The sequence below is a fragment of the Cimex lectularius genome, unplaced genomic scaffold, assembly GCF_000648675.2.
Source record: "Cimex lectularius strain Harlan isolate CLEC.00 unplaced genomic scaffold, Clec_2.1 scaffold7, whole genome shotgun sequence".
In the NCBI taxonomy this organism is placed as follows: domain Eukaryota; kingdom Metazoa; phylum Arthropoda; class Insecta; order Hemiptera; family Cimicidae; genus Cimex; species Cimex lectularius.
In genome coordinates this window covers 904,738-926,888 of record NW_019392731.1, presented here as the reverse complement: position 1 = coordinate 926,888, position 22,151 = coordinate 904,738, and the positions used below count along the sequence as shown (strand labels likewise).

The following is a 22,151-nucleotide window of genomic DNA, read 5'->3' as shown; positions in this document are numbered from 1 at the left end:
GTAGAACACTATGTTACTTGGGACTTCACCTCACTGAGTTATCACCATTATTACAAAATAATGGATTCTCTACAAAATTACAAAATATTAATAAGCACAATGGTTCTCAAACCTATGTAGCCTTATGGTATCGATTTCTGTGGATCATCTCCCAACGCATCCAAAGATTTCAATCAAAAGTCCTAAGAATAGTTAACCCTCCTTATTATGTATCAAACCTCACCCTACACCGGGCCCTTAATAAGCCCTTTATTCCAGAAGTAACGAATAGCTATTGCAAAACGTCCATCAATCCCTTTCCGCACATCCCAAGCCTTGGTCGTCAGTACATTTCCACTACCATCTCAGATAATCGACTGAGACGCCGATGACCACGTGACGCCCTAAGGGCTCTTCGAAAGGCCAGGGACAGTGTTTTTTTTCCTAATTGGCTTCATCCCTGATCACATTTTAATATAAGATTGAATGATTTTCAGTTAGTTCTGTTAATTATTGAAGTTCGCCAGGGAAATTCGATTTCAAAATTGTAGATTATTTTATTATAAACAAACATCATTATAAGAAAACATCATTATAAACAAACCTAACAATCAAATCTAAACATTTTTTTCAACCTAGGGAATAAATTTTATTAGCAATGTGAATATTGCGGGATATAAGTATATTTGAATGAGCTGTTCCCTCGAAAGGCACAGGAACACGAAGTACACAAGCTCGGTGTACTAAGCAAGCGTGCCCTGAATGTGAAGATTTAATTGTTAATCTAGGAAACAGCGGAATTTCTAGAAACGTATCTGTTTGTCGTACGGCGAATGGGAGGGTCAAAAAAGCATTCAGGATCCGCGGGGGTGCCGCCCCCACTCGATTGTGTAGGAGGTGCCACCCCTATATAAATAAGGGACTTGCACTGACGGCCGCTTGTTCGTGATGTACCGTCTAACAGCTATCATCATATCGGCAATGGTCCTTCTTCACACTGGTAAGTGACATCAATGCGTGACATAAACAACTAATTACAACTGAAACTGGAAAAAAACCTAGGGGGTGGGAACAGTTTTAGACTTACAAAAACTAAAATGTTTTGGATACAGAATTAGATAAAATTATAATTAATTGTGTTCAATTTAAAATAATAAATATATTAACAAAATATTTTAAAACGCAAAAGATTGCAATAAAAACTATTTTCAAGGACGTCCAAAAATTTTTGATTATCATAATTTGATATTTTATAATTTAACCTAATTTTCAAACATGTTATACAAACGACCATTTGAAATTTTAACTTCCTGAAAAAACATTTAGAGAAATATAATTTATTAATTTATTCATTAACTGTGATATGACTTGTTAATTGGCAAGGTTGTTGTTACTATCTTTAATTTTCTAAATTTAAGATATTTGACTTACTGTGGAATGAAAAAATTTAATTTGAAATAAATTTAACAATTATTCTCACATGTTAGGGATTTTCGATGCTTGTAAATTACAAAAAAGTTTTATTTCGAATCAAAGTAAATTTTATTATTGTAACATATTGAATGAATATGTAATATACTATTTAAATTACATAAATGATTTAAGGTCCGTAATAATTTATATGACAGTTAGAAACTGCACTAATTAAGTACTTTTTGGCAGGTAATTCATGGACATTCGAATTAATTGTTTTAATTTTTTGCTTTGAGTAAAATATGAAAATATTTGCAATGGTGTGTTAAAATAGCATAACTAGTTGATTGGCCAGGTCGTTATTGATGAATTTCGTTTTCTAAATTGAATAAATTTGATTTTTTTGTAGATACCCTTAAATTAGAAAATATTTAAATAATAAATTTTATGCAATTCTAAGTTTAATTACACTAATTTTAGTTCACCTTGATAAACCAAGTTTAAAGCTTGAAACTATTTGTCAATTAAGGTTTTTAGTTGAGATAAAAAAGTCAATGGCACGAGCGGGATTCGAACCCACGATCTTCGGCTTGATACGCCGCTGCTCTACCACTTGAGCTATCGTGACCTCGATCCACTCGGACACCAACCTCCCATCTCTCTACACCTTTTGAATTTTCCCTCCTTTTTGACATTTTTCAAATGTCGTGTAATCAATTTGATTCTCGGCGACAAATGAAATGGCCACGGAGAGCTTTAGTGAAGGATACTTCATTTTAAACTTATTAAATTCACTAGTTTCGTGGTCCGCTTGACCAATTAATATCAACAAATTAATTAAGGTTTTTAGTTTAGATAAAAAACCTTAATTAATTGTATGATATTAATTGGTCAAGCGGGCCACGAAACTAGTGAGTTTAACTATTAGTCAATGTTAAATTAATTCACACTCGTCTATCATCAAAATGAATCAGTCTTATAAACAGATATAATAATGAAGATACAGTGGACTGGCAATATAATATGCCTAATAAAATGTTATGTTAAAAATCTAGAAAGTTGTGGTATAAAATTAAAAAAATTCTTTACATCCGTATATTATTAAAATACATATAAAATTTAACAAGATGTTTTACAGCATAAAAACCGATTTGATTCAAAATAATCCACCAATTCAATAAAAACGTCAGCATCTCCTTATGTCATTTTGCCACAACGGTTTGCTACCGTTGAAAAATTCTTGAAAACCTCCTTCTGACCCTTTGACAAATCTATATCTTATTATTAATTTCGGGTTCAGGCAAAACTATTCGATCATTGAATATTGCCACAGGGTTGTAGACATCATCGCATCCTTCCTTGAGCGAAAGGAATGCTACTCGTGTTCTTTCCAAGACGTGACGCAAGCTTTTCTTCGAGTGTGACATCCAGGACTTGCTCTGGAAACTCAAGGTTCCATTCACTCATTAACTCATTCTAAAATCCTACCTATCCGACAAATACCTTCAAATACGAACACTTCTCCCCATCCAATATGCCGAAGGGGATATTCCACAAGACATCATTGGTCCCATTAATTATACTCTGGAGACATTCCTCTCAATCCCGATACAGTACTCTTCACATATGCAGACGATACAGCCATCACAAATCTAGTAGAGGTTTCCAGAAATTTCTAAGATATTCACTCCTGTTTAGAAGAATGGTTGAAAACTGAAGGATCAGTCTCAGGAAAAACAAATATTCTTTATCCTTTACTGTATAATCTCTCCTTCAATCTACAACATCTAGATCTAATCTGCAACAACCTCCATGAAACCATGGGCCCTAAGCCCTATCTCCTACTTCAACACCTTTCATCCAGAACATTTTCAGACTAAGAAAACCTTCAAAAATCCTAAAAAGACTTAGCGATTTCCTCCCTAGTAAAGGAATGAATAGTGATGTGTTAGGATTGTAATTATTGGATTTCCTCTCTTGATGTTTTATAATATAAAATTCTTAAAGATAACCAAGTTGCTTGTAGCGGTCTAGCGCTGTTGTAAAATAATAATAAACAATAAAATAAAATAAATAGCGTGATAATAAAAAGATACAAAATCAAGTATAAACCTACAAAAAGTTTAAATGTATACTTTAGGCGTCGAAAACGTAAAAGCAATAGATTAAATTTGTTGGAAAAATGTGTTTTTCATGTATGCAATAAAACAAATATCATAACAAATGTGTATAAGAAACACACTCTCTCAATAAGTAATGCAATGGAAATTAATATTGCAAAATTGATTTAAGTTAAGAAAAAGTGCAAGAAAAATTAAGATAATAATATAAAATTTCTGATAACATGGAAACTGCAAATAAACATTTTATGAACGATTCTCTTCATTAAACATCCCCTTACGTACAATAATTAGATTGGAATTTATTAATAATTAGAAATTGGTTTTGTAACTTATAAATTTCTTCGCCGTACGACCCCAAAAGTTCATTATTTTACTCAATGACAGGGTTTATTCGCCTCGGGGCCGATGAACGCCGATTCCAGTGCTTTTAAAGTTTACTGCTTTGTGCTTGTTAGTGGCCTCTTTTGAATTACAGATCGCTAAAATTGGTTGATGATAGTAGTTTACCTTTCCTATAGCAAAAGCTGTATCAGAAACAATGGTTTTTAGACTCATCTGAGCATCGTCCGCTTTCTTTATAGCAAAGGGCTGGTTCTATTTCTTGAAATATATTGTCGAGCTTAAATATTCTTCTTTTTTGACATATGTAGCAATTTACAACATTTACTTTTAATATTGACTGTAAATCTTCTTTTTTCATTGTTGGCAAATTTGTCCTCAAATTACAGTCAATTAGAGTATTAACCAAATCCGAGATTTTTTAAATAAAAAATAAAAAACCAGTGATGGTAAAAATATTGACACATCGCATAAAAATTCATTAAACATAAATAAAGTTTATTTCTTGAAAAAATCTTGTCAAGCATTTTCAATGTAAAATAAATGGTAAATGTCTAGCGCTGTTGACAAGTTCAAATGTTCAAATCATATTTCTTTGAAATGCTAATCAAAATTGATATTTGTTCCAATCCATGTCAATGTTTAATCGACGTACATGATCCTAAATTCTCTGAATAAAATCAAATTTAACATTTCGTATAATGATTTGAACTGTAGGGAACTTGAAGCGTCTGTAATTGGGAATGTAGGTGTATTGTGATATTGGACGTACAAAATTTGAAAAAAAATTAAGTACATTTCACTTTTTTAATTGGCTGGATATATTGACATAAATCGTCAACAATCGCATATTTACAAATTTGTACTAACAAATAAAAGAAATATATTTAAATTATTTCTCAAAAATTGAACCACGTGCAAACGTAATGACGATAATTATGAGAACTTTATTGAATATTTTTTTAAAAAAATCGTTAATAATTTCGTATTAAAATTAACTTAAAATGGTTAATCAAGGACATATTTTTTGAATTTTAGAAAACTTATGCATTAATTTTTGAAGGAGATCTGCTGAAGGTAATTTAGAAATTATTTTAGTTATAGATTTGTACAGAACGATTTGCATCTTCTTCATTATTTACTGTCTGTTTGGGGTTTCCGGGCTTACGAAACGTCGAAGTTTGGAATATTATTTTTCACAAACCTTTATTTTTTGGATATTGAAACAGATCTAATACGTTTATACACTGAAATTGCATATTAAATGCTTTCCTAAATAGACAACTATCGACTACCGACATATTTAAGATGATTAAAAAAAAGTTTTTTTAAATTTACTCCCAAAAGCTCAAAATTATTCGAGTGAATTCAATGGTTCAATAGAGAACCTCTCTAATTATCTTCTCCCAATTATCTAAACTGACTGTTTTAATAAGTATTACTCATCGGAAATAATCAGCGTCTCGTGTATTTTCTCCACGAGGGTATAAAGGTTCTATTTATACAGAATTCTTCAGAATGGAAACATTTTTCTACCGAATTAAAATTTAACAAACTTCGATGGCTTTTAAAAATTATAATTGAATTTAAGACTTTGGGTTAATAAAGAGCCTGTTAGGCATAAATCAGCATATATTGCGCTATATATACAAAAGATCTATACCAATTTTTAACAATATTCCCCCAATTGACATAAATTCGTATCCATTATCTCGAAAAGAGCAGTTTTTCAAGATATAAAATAATCTCTTGTTTGTTTGACAAAACACCTGTTGCTAGCAATGTCCATATGCTTATCATGCAACCGTACCGTCTGTTCTTCTTTTTTATTAACAAAAAATTATCGTAATTTATTTTAGAAAATGAACACATCTATAATTGCTGTAAAGATTTAAAAAAAAAATTAAAATTTGTACGATTTTTACTGAAAATAATTATAACTACGTTATTATTAATTTATTTTTCATATAAGTTATAAGATTATATAAATAACTTAAATATTTTTCATGTGATAGTACTATTGATCTGAATGCAAATTTAATCAGACAGAAGTCCATTTGTTGATTGTTAACGCTATCGATTTAATTAAAATAGGCTACAAAATAAGTGAATAAATTATTTTAAATTAAACCAATTTAAATATTTAGTTAAAAACATATTATTAATTTAAAGTGATTAACAATTTTAAATTTTATAATTAAAATTCCTAATATTTTTGTTGTAGATTGAACGGGTCATGTTTAATTTAATTCTCCGTAAATTCATTATACATTAAAACTATAGAATCACTTAATTTTAAATCATGAACTGATATGTGGATTGTACGAAGAAGGAGGCTAGTGTCTTTCATATTCGTCTATTGGTTTTATCCCAGATACTTTTTTAATATAAAATTATAATAATAAAAATAAATGTGTGAAGTTTGAGGACCAAAAAACACCCAAGGTCCTCTACATCTTTTGATTTCTTTTCTGGTCTTTCAAGTGAATTTTCAACCTGCACCAACTTGAGCGTCTCAATCTGTTATTGACCCTCTGGAAAAAATGAATGCTTAAATGCAATTTTATTGTTAATATGACTAATTTGGAAGCTATGATAATTGGGTGTATGTAGTGATGAGAAAAGTAAGTATTTGATTTATAATTAAAATAATTAATAGGTCAATTATAACCATTAAATGCATACATATATGAATTAATTAGTTTTATAGTTTAATAATATCAATTTATTGCTTAATTCAGTTAATTATTCTTTTTTATGTAAGGACTTGGTTGAGTTAAAAAAGTCAGTGCCACAAGCGGGATTCGAACCCACGACCTTCGGCTAAATACGCCGCTGCTCTTCCACTTGAGCTATCGTGACCTCGATCCACTCAGACACCAACTTCCCATCTCAACTCCACCTTTCTAATTTTCCCTCCTTTTTGCCATTTTCCAAATGTCGTGTAATCTATTCAATTCTCGACGACAAATTTATGTTTTTTTTTTTATTAGCTAGAAGTCACATAGCTCAAGTGGTAGAACAGCGGCGTATTTAGCCGAAGGTCGTAGGTTCGAATCCCGCTTGTGGCACTGACTTTTTTATCTCAACCAAGACCTTACATAAAAAGAATTACTAATTGAAAGAAGTAACTTGGCCAATTGACCACTAAAAATAAATGGAATATCATTGCTTAATATTCATTCATTGTTCAACATAATTTACCATTTATTTTACAAACATTACAATTGCTGATCTATTGTTTATTTACGGTTTACAAAGACAATGATGATGATGGTTGAAATGATCAATCAGTAGATTAGGCAAGAAATTAGACTTACGGCTGTTTTAATGTTTTGTGGGTCTGAAATTGCTTTTAGCATTGTATCAACTTCTGTGGATAAAGTTGTTTTTCTTTTTAAAAATCTTATGTTTTTAAAGGGTAAACTTGAGTTTTTGTCCAGAATAAAATATTGACATTTTGGCTCCATACCGTACTTAAAAAGCAAAGGTCTGTAACGTCTGTTAATAATGCACCCAGTTTAGGTTTTTAAGGGTTTCAAGAGCTTGTGGAAAATCCGTCTGCATCTTAAAATCATGATAAGACCCGTGAAAAGACATAAAACCACTTTTGGATTCGTCGAATATTTAATGCTAATGGTTCATAATGTTGCCACGTTCCCACAATTTTCTTTTTGTTTATAGCAAAAGAAAATAACCCTTGAAACATTGAATTTGAATTAAAGAAAATCTGTCAACCAGAAGCAACTTTGAACTTGCTGACTTGCATAATAGATGAAACACGAAGTAAATAAATACTTTAATAATAATCATACTTCTGTTTAAAAAAAAAGAAAATTGATCAAAATGACTCCATAGTACGTTTATTTCCTATCCGAAAATGTAAAATGTGAATTAAAAATATTAACACAATTTTCTAAGTGAACAAAATTTGTAATGATTTGTTGGAAAGTGAGAGATGAAATTGCATTGTAAAAAATAGAAACGAAAGTTAACATCATTGATAAAACCAATCGTAACAAAAAAGAGCCTTTTGCACTGATTCGAGACCTGACATTTCTAAAAAACAAAAACCTACAGCAATCATAAAAAAAGTGAAAAACAGTCGATCATGTAATTTGCACCAATTCAATCACCATCAACTAACAGGTGTGCTTTAGGAAAATTGATGGCAAATCAATTAGCATGAAAATTTCACAGACGTTGGCCAGTGTTTTGTTTTAACTGCTACTTTTATACCGTTCAAACTCAAACTAACATATATTTGTTTCTTGAAGCTTTTTATATTACATTTCTTTTATTTATTGATAGACATCAACCGTTATTTTTTGTTTTCTCTTCAATCAGTTATATTAAATGCTAGGCAATCTCGTCAATGCCTAATCGTCTTGGGTGACAAATTTCAAACCGCGAGCTCACATCAGAATTAATCATGTATTTCAATTATTTGAACAATTGGCCCACCGTCTGACATACGCTCGTTCATCGGACTCGCAAATTATCCGCGAAGCGAGCAGTTCCTGCCTTGTTCGAAAATCAATTAAGACGGAAATCCTCAAAATAGAAATCAAATTTGCAAAGGACAATCGTACGTTATTAACCTTTTGAATTCAAAACGGGTGTCTTGGTTAATTATAAGGGGGTCTTTCTTATGGCACACCGAATAATTGGTTTATGTTGTCTTAGAACTAATAATTATCAAAAGGTTTTTCCTCTGTAAAAACATTTGAGCTTTGGTATTATAATGTATACAATTTTGACCTCGTACACAATTATGATCATAAAAGGAAGGGTTTACTTTGGAATAATGAAAGAAAAACAATGTTGAAAAAGCCATAGAAACTATTATGGAAATTTTGAAATAATAAAGACCATTAAATAGAATAATAAGGTTCACAAATATAATAAACCTCTGGATAAAAAAATAACAGAATGAAATGGCTCAATGATTTTTTTCCTTATAGCCAATATTATGGGCTATTTCTCCATGTTTGAACCTGAGGGTTAACTGTCATTCTCATATATATTATGAAATAGCTAACAGCGCTCTTTACTGATAAATTTTAGTGAGATAATCCAAGAATACATGTTAATAAGTGGCAGATCACGAGAAGGTGCAGCGGGAAGGAAAGGAATTTGCAAAAAGAATCGCAAAAGAAGACTTCTTCTAGCACTAGGAAAAGAAATGATTGAAAACGTTGCAGTTGGAAGAAGACGAACTAGCAAACAGACTTGTGAAAGAAGATTAAAGAAGATTCAGAACCAAAGAGTCGAGTTAATCAAATAATGTGTTAAAAAGTTACAGTAGGCAAGAAATGAGATGAAAAATGGCAAAAGGATGGAAAGCTCATAAGGTGGGGTGGAGATGGGGAGTTGATGTCCGAGTGGATCGAGGTCATGATAGCTCAGGTGGTAGAGCAGCGGCGTATCTAGCCGAAGGTCGTGGGTTCGAATCCCTCTCGTGCCATTAGCTTTTTTTCATCTCAACTAAAAACCTTAATTAATTGTCATGTATTAATTGGTCAAGCGGACCACGAAAGAGTGAATTAATGATTTAAAAATGAAGTACACTTCACTAAAGCTCTCGGTCGCCATTTCAATTGTCGTCGAGAATCCAAACCGATTACACGACATTTGAAAAATGGCAAAAGGAGGGAAAACTCATAAGGTGGGGTTGAGATGGGGAGTTGATGTCCGAGTGGATCGAGGTCACGATAGCTCAGGTGGTAGAGCAGCGGCGTATCTAGCCGAAGGTCGTGAGTTCGAATCCCTCTCGTGCCATTAGCTTTTTTTCATCTCCCCAAGATTAACTAAGAACCTTAATTAATTGTCATGTATTAATTGGTCAAGCGGACCACGAAAGTAGTGAATCTCTAAAAGAAGGTGAAAAAGATGACCTACCAAACAGACTTGAGAAAGAAGATTCAGTACCAAGGAATTGAACCAATCCGATAATGTGTTAAAGAAGGAGTAGCAAGAACTATGAAGGAAATAAACGAAGAAATAGATTGCTGAAAAAGGTGCTATCTGAAGAAAACGAAACTATCAAACAGAATGGCACAATAAGGTTCAGCATCAAAAAAAGATTAATTTAGTAAAGGGTAAAAGAAAGTGAACCAATAAGGAAATGGACTAGCAAATAAACTTGCAGGAAATGTGCTGTCTGAAGAAAACAAACAAGTAAACCAACTTGCACAAAAAGGTTCGGTTCAGTAGTCCTAATCGAATAAAGAGAAAAAAAGTTCACCAGAAAGGAAATAAACTAATAAATAGACTTGCGAAACGAGATGCTGCTAGAAGGAAATAATTTAGTAGAATAACATGCAAAGGAAAGTGCACTTGAAACGAATTGAACAAGAAAACAGATTTAAAAATTCAGCATCAAGAAAATGAGTGGTCGACTAAAGTGAAAAAGGAAGTGTAAGAAGAAAGAAATGACTTAGCAGACAGAATTGGAACAGAAGAATCATGAAAATCATATAACGTCTGAAATAAGTGGCAACAGGAAAAAGACGAACTAGTCGAATGAGGTATAGTAGAAGGTGCAGCAGAACGGAAATGAGCTAGCGAACAGACGTGGCAGAAGTAGGTGCTACCATAGGGAAATGTAAGAAACAACTTGCACATAATATTCACCATCAAGGAAAAATAATAGTTGAATAACGTCTAAAAGAATGTGAATCAGGAAGGGAAGAAATGAGCAAATATACTTACAAAACGAGGGGCTACCAGAAGGAAATGTAGAAATTGGATAACGTGAAAAAGAAGGGGCAGCAATATGGAAACGAAATAGTTGGCAGATTTGCAAAAAAATGTTCTGTACAAAGGAAATTAACAAGTTGGATAACATGAAAAGGGATAGCAACAGGAAGATTTCAGAACATGGTTTATGGACTTGAGAATAAGCAGCGCGAAAAAAATTAACTAGCCGAAAAATTTGCCAAAAAATTTGACTTAAAGCGGAATTTATCAAATGGGCTAGAGAAACGAATCTCCTACTGGATAAAAATGTGAAGCCTAAAATAATCAATTCCAACGAAAAAACGAATCTTCACTCAGCAGGCTGAACGTTGGGAAGAAAGTTGGTCAAGTTTATTTATAAACTTATTACTTTGATTGGTTATAAAAAATATTTTTTTAGATTGTATAAATTCACTTTTTTCCACATCCTACATGTATTTGCTAAATTTAAAGAATGTTTGTAAATCCCAGGCCCTGAAGATGATCTCAATAAAGATCGAAACGTTGGCACGATAAAGTAAATGTTTTTCTGAAACCTACATCACACCAGACGGCATCTCACGATTTCCGAATAACCATCGACTAACGGTCATTAATCACCACACATTTCATTATAAGCCTACCAACTCTGTCAAAAACTTGGAACAGATCTTTATAGTCGTGTATCTTTACAAGAATAATACTTATTGCTTTGAATGAAAAAAGGAATAATTCAAGGTTTCTTTATTCATTAACAATTTAAAAGAATTTGTCTTTCTTTTAGGAGTAATTACATCGAAATTAATGATGCGACGGCTTCGACAAGCTTCTTTATTCAAATGACTTTTAAATACTTTCTTTTCCTCGTTCTTTTCTAAGTTGTGTTAATTTTTTTTCTTAATCCAAAAGAAACAGTTGATCGACACTCAACAGACACAAAACGAAGAAACAAGTTTTATTATACGAGTATATGGGGAAACGAATCTATTAAATTGATGGATTTTAATACGTACTAGTAAGGTTACATTATTAAATTTGTAGGATTTTAATGCCAAAAATTGCGTGGGCGCGGGTGTTTTTGAATGCAAATGTGTATATAAGATATAATAAATAGATATATAAATAAGAAAGAGAGATACTCAACATAACTTAATAGCTTCTTTTTTTAACTTTTTAAGGGATTTTTGATGCTCCCTTAGTTTTTTACGATTTTCTTATCTTCGATTATTGGTGCTGGAGGGATTCTCCTCCTAAACTCAGTGAAACTAGAGAAGAAACACTAATCATCCTCCCTCCTTTTAATCAGTGTCAAACGAAGTGTTAAGTACTCGTTTGTAATCTGTCTCAAGTTAGAAAAATAATGACATTATTTTCAAATAATGATAATACAATTAAGGGAGTTTCATCGATTTTTTAAACAAGGATAATAACTTTTATAATAATGATAAATTATTATTGTTAGAATAAGATGTGTGTAATTTTCATTGTTTCTTAACTTTTACTATGTTTTCTTTACTAAGATTGCTATGTATCCCTACACCTTCCTTGCAAGGTATCGGATTCTTCATTCTTCTCTACTCCTTTGAATCCTGAGACCCAACAGACCATTCTGTTTTGCGCATGTTTTCTTTGGTTTTGCGTTTTCGCACCATTCTAGAACTAACGATGTCTGACTTTTTATACTTTAATGTATGACAATCTCGTAATTGCTGATACTGGTGTACACACCCATGGGTTCTGGATATTTGGTTTTGGGTCAAATACTCCTGCCCACGTTCTTTGGTCCTAGATATATCGGGGTACCAACAGACATCTTATTTGGCTGACGGTATTTTTTCCTTTTCCCACTCCTTTTTGGTAGTGAAGTTTGTCTGGAAGTTTTGTTTAAATTCAAATATCAATTTTACGCCGTCCCTCGGAGTCATGAATGTCGGATATTCTCATATTAGGATTATCATCCTTACTTAAAATACTTTCTTCTTTAATGCTAAGCATAGTTTTCTTTTCTGTCTGCATTATCATTTATATAGAGGGATTAGTCATAATATATTCTTCATACTAGCTGTTTCCAGGGATACAAATACATGCGGGTTTCTGTATTTTTATGAGTTCTGATTGATTTGTTATTTTTTTGACTTTATTGACCAAGGCATTGCATCATATACCAAAATCACCATCATTGTGTACGTACAAAACGATTATTGTTAAGTCGAATAAAATATTTCCAAAGTATTTAATATAAATTTAAAAACGAAGTGAAAATAAAGTAATTCATGTCGTACAGAAGGGCGTACTTTAACTACTCGGAAGAGATTCTAATACTTTGATATACTTTATTTATACTATTCTCTATTTAAAAGCCATAGGTTGTGCCGGGATTCGAACCCAGAACCGCTAGTGTGGCAAATAGGAGTAAGAAACTCCAACTCCTCCACGCGGTAAAGCTGACATTGTGGGAATAATATAAACTTTGATTGATAGAATGACAGATGTACTTTTAATGTAATACAATTGTACTCTAAATGGCCAAATATATAAATGCTAAAATATATCATTTAGTAGAAATATTTATTGTAATTTAGATACAATTGCTGGTCATTTGTTAAGCATGCATCTGTAGTTAAAATCAAAATTTCATTTGAATTTTTTCACAACAGCTAATTTTTTCCACTTTCTGTATTTTTGTAATGTATTATTAAGTAATTGTAATTTTATTTTTAAGACTTGGGGTTTATCAGGAGTTTAACATTATTACAAGAGTGCTATAAACTTTTAACTCTTAAAATTTATTAGTGGAAATAGCGTATGTAACCTAAAGAAAGCTTACCACCTTAAATGATGAATTTTTATATTAATCATTCGTAAATACCATACTATCAGTTTATTTTTATGCACATTTTTTTATATGTGCTGATGAATATCGTATAAATATAATAATATGATTAAACATATGGTCTCTCTCTCTCTTTCTCTCTCTCTCTCTCTCTCTCTCTCTCTCTCTCTCTCTCTCTCTCTCTGTATGTGGTGTGGGTAGGTTGCTTGCTTATAGCTTTATAAAAAGTGGAATTAATTAAAGTAAACTTTCTTCTGATGGAAAAGTTGTAAAAAATATTTTTCAATAGTGATAAACTGTGTTGAGCAAATGTCTCTTCGTTAAGAAAATAATTACTTATCAAGATTAGAATTTTGCGGTTTCGTTCAACAATTCTGAATTTCCAATCTCCGCTCTTTTCCCGTCCAGAAGTACAGAAATTATCGTAATTTTTAAAACATTTTGGATAGATTTAAACTTTGTACGGTGAAACTGTATTAAGCCCCTTCTTCTGCTTTAATTATTCTTTAACAAAGCTATTGCTATGTCACTTGGATTATAGGGATATGTTTTTGCATGAACTCAGAAAAGATTTTGTTGGTAAATAATTATGAACACTTCAAAATATAGATAATTTATAAATTAAATAGTAATTTTGTAGAATTATTTTAAAGAAACGGAGGAAATGCAGTAAGTGTTGAAGTTCTGCAAGTAAATTCTTTTTAGGTAGCTACCATTTGAACCAGAGGCCACTTAATCAGGATGAAATTGGATTCGTAATGACGTCTCTCGTCACTAAAATGAAAATATCAGATTATCACAATTTCATTATAGCAGCCAGCTCTTATTTCAGGTTGTTGAACCAGGAGGAATTGCAGCTTTAAGTCGGATCACCAAAAGCAATATTTAGCAATTAGATTGGACAAAGGCGAGTCTAAATTTGAGTTAGGTTTTAGCAGTGAACAAAGGACGGAAATAAGATTTAATGACCACTACGTCGGAAGAACTGAGAATCATTTATCTCAGGCTTATTCTAGCAAGTTTAGGTCAGCCGACATTGTACTAAGGTTCTACCTAGTAATTAATTTTGATCGTACGACAATTGAAAACATTGCAATGTTTATATGACAAAAAGTGTCACCAACATAATTTTTTGACCAAGCTAAATAAATAAATATTTTCTTTCTTTGCGAGCAGGTTTCTAACGTAAAGGGCATAAGTAATTTGTAAAACACTATTTATAGGCCAATATTTATGTGATAAATCCGCAAGCAACTCTCACTGTAGATTGATTTTTGTAATTATATGTAAAAAGTTGAATGAAAAGAATGTTTTTATTAGACAAGAATTTCGTATAATATAATTATCGTGTTTATTTATTTAAATTTTTGGCAATTCATTTGCCAAATGTTTTTATATTCTTTGGCTCCCTGATGAGATAAACTCATGCAAAAAATAAAAAAATAAATATTTTTTTAATAGATTGGCCTGCAAAGCTCAATATCCATGGACATGGTTCAACATAACCCAGGAGGTGGCCGTTTAGATTTAATGCCGGCCGTATATGGCCTGAAACCACTTTAACAGAAGTCGATCCGAAGCGGTCCTGTTTGACCTTAAGAAAGGTTAATTTTGGTATAAAAGATACCTTGCAACTGTCGAACGTTTTCAACTAAATGCGGTCACGACGGAGCGTCTATTCTTATTCCACGGGCGACCGCTAATGGAATTCCAGGAGAAGGAAGATGCGAGTAGGATCTCGTGCAAGATCGATTGTTTATTTGATTTAGTTTTATCCGCTATATCTCTCGTACCGATGCTGTGTAAATCGACACAATACCACAAGGGGGACGGAAAAAAAATTATGAACGAATTCGCCTAACGTGCTGTTACTAAATTGAAATTATAAGATTGCAGGCTGTTTTGAATTTATATTGCGTAAATTTCATTTTTTTCTACTTACAAAGCTTAAAGAAATAAATCGTTAAAAAACAACATGTATTTGCAGTAGAAAAGTAAATAAAGTATACTTTTATTTTTTCCAAAAAATTGTTCGGAAATAGTTTTTTTACAGATAACTTGAGGCAGGTTGCCTCAAATTAAAAACAGTTTAACAGTTGTATTCATCTTCAAAACCCCTTAAAAATGTACATTGATAAGTATCTTGCTATTTGAAATAGTTAAGCACCTTTTCTTATCCAGCTACCTTGGAAATAAGTTCAAAACTGTTAGCTCATTAGAAAGTAGATAAAAAATAAAAGTTTACGTGTCTTGGGATTTTTCCCAAAAAACTCCAATAAAATTGGGATATATATTATATATGTATGCATATCTTCATACAGACAACATACAATTCTTTTGGAGGACACGGGGTATTGAATGTAACAACCCATGAAAAAGATGTCCTACCATATTTTCTTTTTAACCGTTGAATGCTTATGACATTGGAACTCTAATTCTTCGAGGAGTTCTTTATCAGTACACTCTTTCAAGTCCCAGCAAGAAATTACACCTTTTGAGGTGTTAAATTTTACGTTTTTTCAACCTTAACCGGCATACTTTGTAAATTTTTAATTTTAATTATTTTACTCTCTTGTTCCTCATTGAACGCTTCGATATAAATTAAACCATCACGACCTTTTTTTATGTTTACTACTTTCCCTACTTCTCTATTTATTACTCTACATATTCTTGTTGGCGACAGTGAATGAGGGCCGTCATTATCTTTCCTATCCGATCTACAAATAGCAAAACGTCTTGCCCCAGAAGGAGAAACAACCGGGGAGGGTGTCCTATTTAGAAGGGGTAATCGATTTCGAAAAACTTCTCGGCCCACTAGGCCGAAAGGGCGTTTCAAATGATTTTGGAAAATTTTGAAAAAATTGAAAAAACAGATGACGATAAAAGAAAAAGAAAAACTGAATAAATAAATCTTACCCAACCCGGAAACCAGGTTTCTAGGGAGATTGAGTCCCCACACTTCCCAATAGGGAATCCGAGCTACAAACTAACACCCAGCATACTTGTCGAATCGTCAAAATATTTATCCAATTGAACTCACCTCACCAAAAAACACTAGACTAACGAAGGGACGTCCTAGCTACCACAACACACCACTATCATGGTATTATATCAATATAAACTTCGGTTTTTTCCCGGAGCGGAAATTCTTGCTTGTTTCAAGTTTTATAGTCAGGTGATATATATATATATATATATTTCTGCAGTTTACTGATCCCAGTTGCCGACACAAGTCCGTCGTCCGAGTATCCAGCGTACCAGATCACAAAGGAATTTTGGGTAACAAAAAGGCCGACAAACTGGCAAAACGAAAATCTGCAAGACTATATATTGGCCTGAATATATACTTGGAATAACAACAACAAATATAGAATTCTTTATCTCAGATTGGATTTAAAAAAATACAAAATGAGAAGTGGATAAACTCTAGAGAGCTGGACATAGTAACTTTATGATAAAAACCTTCAACAAAACAGACAAACTTGAACTGACCGTAACGGTTACATTTTACTAAAAATAATGTTAATTAAATAGATTATTTATTTATTTGTTATCTGTTTATTACATTGTAAATTTACTATAAAATAAAAATGCTGCTTTTACTTATGTTTTTTAACTAATAATAGGCATCCCTGAGGAAAGCTAAATCAAAAAACTAAAAAAACTTGCCAAAAATATAAAAGTACTTAATTTCGGACCACATCGCTCGCAAACACCAATTTATTAATTTTCAAGTCCGATACAAACATATTTGTATTTTCTTATTATTTTGCTATGTTAGTTGATTTTGAACTTGAAAATTTGATATTTATCAATCTTACACTCCGATCTTTTTTTGTCGTTATGAAATTTCTTTTATTTATATCAATCAATTAATTAAGGTTTTAAGTTGAGATAAAAAAGTCAGTGTCACGAGCGGGATTCGAACCTACGACCTTCGGCTAGATACGCCGCTACTCTACCACCTGAGCTATCATGACCTCGATCCACTCGGACATCAACTCCCCATCTCCACCCCACCTTATGAGCTTTCCATCCTTTTGCCATTTTTCTTCAATTCCCCCGTCAATTTTGTTAAAAAGGAGGGAAAATTCAAAAAGGTGTGGTTGAAATGGGAAGTTGGTGCACCAGGGGATCGAAGTCACGATAGCTCAAGTGGTAGAGTAGCGGCGTATCAAGCCGAAGGTCGTGGGTTCGAATCCCGTTCGTGACATTGACTTTTTTATCTCAACTTAAAATCTTAATTGATTGATATTAATTGGTCAAGCGGATCACGAAAAATAGTGAATTTATTTATATCATTGCAAATATAATTTTGTTGGTAAACAATTTCATTAAATTTGTGTCATCATAAACGATGAAAACATTTATTTCTATGTAATAGATAATATTTACAATTGTTTTTGGATTGTCTTATCAAGGAGAAACTTTCAACACCGGTTTTCCTGAGTACGCCTGTGATTACTCATTGCTAACGACTTTTTGAAGTAATTTCTCAAAGCCATATGTTCTTCAGGTACTTTTAATAACGACCACAGTCTATCATGAATGGACGTATTTATGACAATCTTTCTCAATGATCCATTGAATTTTCAAGTAAATCTCCGTGGACAATAATTGATGCTTTCTCTCTCAAAAACCTTCATTTGCGGTATTATGGGATCCATCAACCCTATTATTAACCAAGGTTCTGAGCCGTCAGAAAATCCTGTTTCCATTACCATATCTTTTGTTTTTACGAAAAATTTACATTTAAAAGCTTTCGACACTCTTATCCTTCCCCTCCATCTAGATTGGCTTTCTGTGATGTTAAAAGCAATTTGCTGTCAGCTTAACTTGTACAAAATTATTAACATGCTAAAAGTAGATATTTTGCTGTATGGAAAAATTTAAGATTTGTTCTTACTTTCTGTCGAAACGTTAACAAACCACCAACCATTTTGGTAATAAGTAAAAGCATAAATATTTCCTGTTCAAAGTTGTCTCACATATTTATCTGTGATCAAGTAGCTTCACTTAAATTCACTCATACTTCTGTTAATAATCTATTTATCTATTTATTATTTAAATAATGAAGGTGCTAAAATAATCCTTTATACATGTCCCTTAACATGTTGGAAAATAAAGCAGAGAAAAATGATCGTTTTTCTTTTTATTCCATGTCAGACTCTAGTCGTTCGTTCCTAGTCTATTGATAAATTGCTTTTCCAAAATAAAAGTTTTTTTTTGCCATCCAATCCTGAAATTTGGCAAGGATTCGCAAATGTTGCAAGTCAGTTGGTAAAAATGCAGCAAATTTAAAATTTGTTCTTATTCAAAAACAAATGCTTTATGCTATACTAAAAAAGCCAAGTGGTGGATAAATTGAATAACTATCGAAAAAATACAAATAAAGTTACTATTTAAACTAAAATCTATAAAGTAAACTTGGAATAATAAATACTTATCAAGCTAAAGATTATCTTTATTTGGAAAACGTGGTTTAAATGCCAATTCTTGCAGAAAATTTAAATATTTAATAACTGGTTAATTTTTAGTTGGTGCCGAATGGTCGAGGAGTACTCCGATGCGGCTATTTCGAACTACCGGCAAAAGACAACACCTTCCGTATCATCCTGTCGCCAGATTTCGAGGAGCAGATTCCAGACCGTACTTCGTTTATGACACGGTGCCACCATACCAAGAATACGAGCCTCCACCAGTTGTTCAAGGTAAAGTAATTTAAATAAATATTGATTTAAAGCATATTTGACTTAATAAGAATAAGCTGAAAATATTCGGTTGTACTAGGATTAATTTTTTGCACAAAACGTACACTTTTTCAGGTTAATAGGAAGCGGGTGTTGTACGAGTCAGCTAAACTTTCTTTCTGTTTTCTGACATAAGCATACATAGATATACAATATACTCGCGTAAGAAAAATGTAGATGCCACTATTTCGCGGGTTATTGCTTATGCTAAACCTTCATGACTTGCTGGTCGTGCAGTATATTCTTCATTTGTATCGAATTACTTTTACAACTATATAGTTTAATAACCTTAATTACACTGACGTGAGGTCTTGGGGACCTTAATGGATATTTTTCACAAATAGCCTCACTACTAATGGGCAGAATGATTTGTTCTTATTTCAAACCAGAGCCCGATGAACATATGTTGAGTTCTGTTGTCTTTCCGCGTTTTTTTCTTACGTGGTTTTGAAAGTATTGCGGTCGCTAGAACTACACGTCAGTGTAATTTAAATTTTTAAACTAAGATATCAAAAATAATTCTTGATCAAGTGGTTTTGAATGATTTAGGATAAAATGGTAATTCAGTGTGGGACCTAGATTCTGACACTGGGTTGTCAGAAGAACAAGAAAGTCATATTCTCGAAAACAAACTTGATTAAAACTGAAAGTATTGCACGTTTTTTCCAATTGTGCATTACTGCAATTTTATTGATACGGGATAGTTTTATGTTGTCTCTTCGCCACAACACTTACACCATCCAGTAAGAGGGAAGGGTTCGAAACCTAAACGAACCAGTAGACCACGTAGATGAACAAGCCAGTTACCATTGCAAATTGCTTTACGAGGTATGAAATGTTTGTTATGAACAAGACCCATTCAAAAGATCTCGTTAGAAGCAACTTTTCATCTGAAATGTAAGCTTTAATAAGCCAGTTTAAGACCCTATTCAAAATTTGGACGCTAGGAGATTCTAACCCAATTTTTACAAAATGATCAGGGGTATTGCGGGGGCGATGGAAAAGCTATTATTAAGTTTATCGGACTTAAATATACGGATGTAGATGTACTCAAATAGCCTTTTTTTTCACTAGAGAGCTGGATTGACTTTCAATAGAATAGAGAGAAATAATAGATTAATTAGATAAAACATGGACAGATAGGTAGGTAATATAGATAGGTAGATAGGTAGAATAAGGATTGATAGGTTGATTGAAGAATAGATCGATACCCTAGATTGATGTTTAGATAGTTTGAGTGTAAATGAGAGAAAGAGAGTGAGAATGAGAGAGGTTGAGGTAGAGGTTGAGAGAGAATTCAGTTTTGTAAGAACTAGCCCTCACAGTTTAGCCGTAGAATTTTACTTTCCTTTCCCCTTTTTTAAAATATAAAAACTATTATTGGCTTACGAAGACCATTGTCTTTATCCTTTATAACCTTTTTGTACATAGCTTGGAAGGGAATTTGGTAACTGCTTCTATGTTTAGTTACAATAATTATTCAGAAATCGTGAGATGCGGTCTGGTGTGATAGGTTTCAGAAAAACAATTTCTTTTTCGTGCCAACGTTTCGATCTTTATTGAGATCATCTTCAGGGCTCAAAGTGTTTGTCTTCTGTGTAATTGTGCCATTCTTGCGTGTCGTGTTGAGAGTGCCACACATCTTTGTGAGGCACGATAAAGAAAATGTTTTTCTGAAACCTATCACACCAGACCGCATCTCACGATTTCTGAATAATTATCGATTAACGGTCACTAATCACCTTTAGTTACAATTTTACTTATTTACTAATATTATTCTATTGTAGAAACTAACTGTATATATGTATATATTTGAAAAAGAAATAATTTATTCCACTAAATACAATTTTCAGTACGATGTGCCTATGAAATAAAATCAAAATATGGAATATTTCAATATTTCAAAATATTTGAATTCATTTAATAAACATATTTTGTTAGCTTTTGCAATTATATTTATTCAAATAATTTTTATAGTTTCAGATCCTACCAACTTACCAAAATTGAACGCTGGAGAACTTCTGGCACTGCTGTTTTCTGGTCTCAAAGACGACAGTTCGTCTAGAATGAGAGGAACGCTCCGTTTCGGAATCGTCAAACGATAATTCACTGGCACATCTCTGGATTTTATATTTATTCGAGGATCTATTCAGAACAAGATATAACAAAATGACTTTCACCGTTTAGAATAGATTGGAAATGTTTCAATTTATCTATGTTTGTCTTTATTCCAACTTTTTGTAAATTAAAGAAAAAATAATTTTGGTGTTGTAACATTAAAAACTTCCTGAACTTCTTTATTTACACATATTTTCAAATAGCATGGAAAAATATACTATTTCCCTAAAGCAAATGAATGGTCGACTACTATTTTTATAATCCATTACAATTGTAATTTTTATTCTGATGATTAAATGGACAGTTTAAAACGGAAACGTTATTGTTTGGCTTCTATATTTAAATTTATTTTTATAAAAATGTAAAGTCAAATGCTCATATGAATATTTTCTCATTAATGATTATAATATTTATCCTGCAGCACCAGGGGAAAAAGGAACATCGAAACAGCACTATCAAACCAGAAAGTGTTGATGGAAAAATTCAACCGAACTTAACAGAAGTGGAAACGAAAATGTTAAAATATGTGCAATTTTTGAAAATGATACGTAAAAAGGTTTTAGTCAGATATTTACTGATTTTATATAAGCTGAACTCTAAACACGTATATACGTATGTACAAAATAAGAAGTACATGTACAAAAGTACATGTGCAGAATCGAACGTATGAATGAATTACCTACATTGGGGTATTAACTAGTCCGGGATCAGAATATATGAGAGCGATTTTAACGTTTGTAATCACATTTTTAGTGTCAGAGGGCCGGTACGGTGGTTAAGTCCGGAGGTTTGGACGTCCTCGTCTGTCTTTTCGTTACACTCCAAACTATCAGCCCAGAGACTCTGACGACCACAACTTCTCTCAGAAACACTTCA

The 22,151-nt window shown here is 32.3% G+C and overlaps 1 protein-coding gene across 2 annotated transcripts; it reads left to right on the top strand.

The window, feature by feature from the left end:
• The first annotated feature begins 934 nt into the window (after positions 1–934).
• On the top strand, positions 935–21,571 carry LOC106663821. 2 transcript variants are annotated; one of them, XM_014388911.2, is made up of 3 exons: positions 935–979; positions 18,945–19,118; positions 21,141–21,571. In XM_014388911.2, the coding sequence occupies exons 1-3, from the start codon at positions 961–963 to the stop codon at positions 21,260–21,262; spliced, it is 315 nt and encodes a 104-aa protein (XP_014244397.1). In that variant the 5' UTR covers positions 935–960; the 3' UTR covers positions 21,263–21,571. The 2 variants fall into 2 exon arrangements, with proteins under 2 accessions (XP_014244397.1, XP_014244396.1); XM_014388910.2 differs by having other exon boundaries at positions 21,135–21,563.
• Positions 21,572–22,151: the final 580 nt, after the last annotated feature.

Excerpts from the sequence above, each read along its gene's own strand:
- LOC106663821 (XM_014388910.2), top strand. Across the intron at positions 19,119-21,134 it reads GCCTCCACCAGTTGTTCAAG|TTTCAGATCCTACCAACTTA; the intron begins GTAAAGTAATTT and ends TAATTTTTATAG.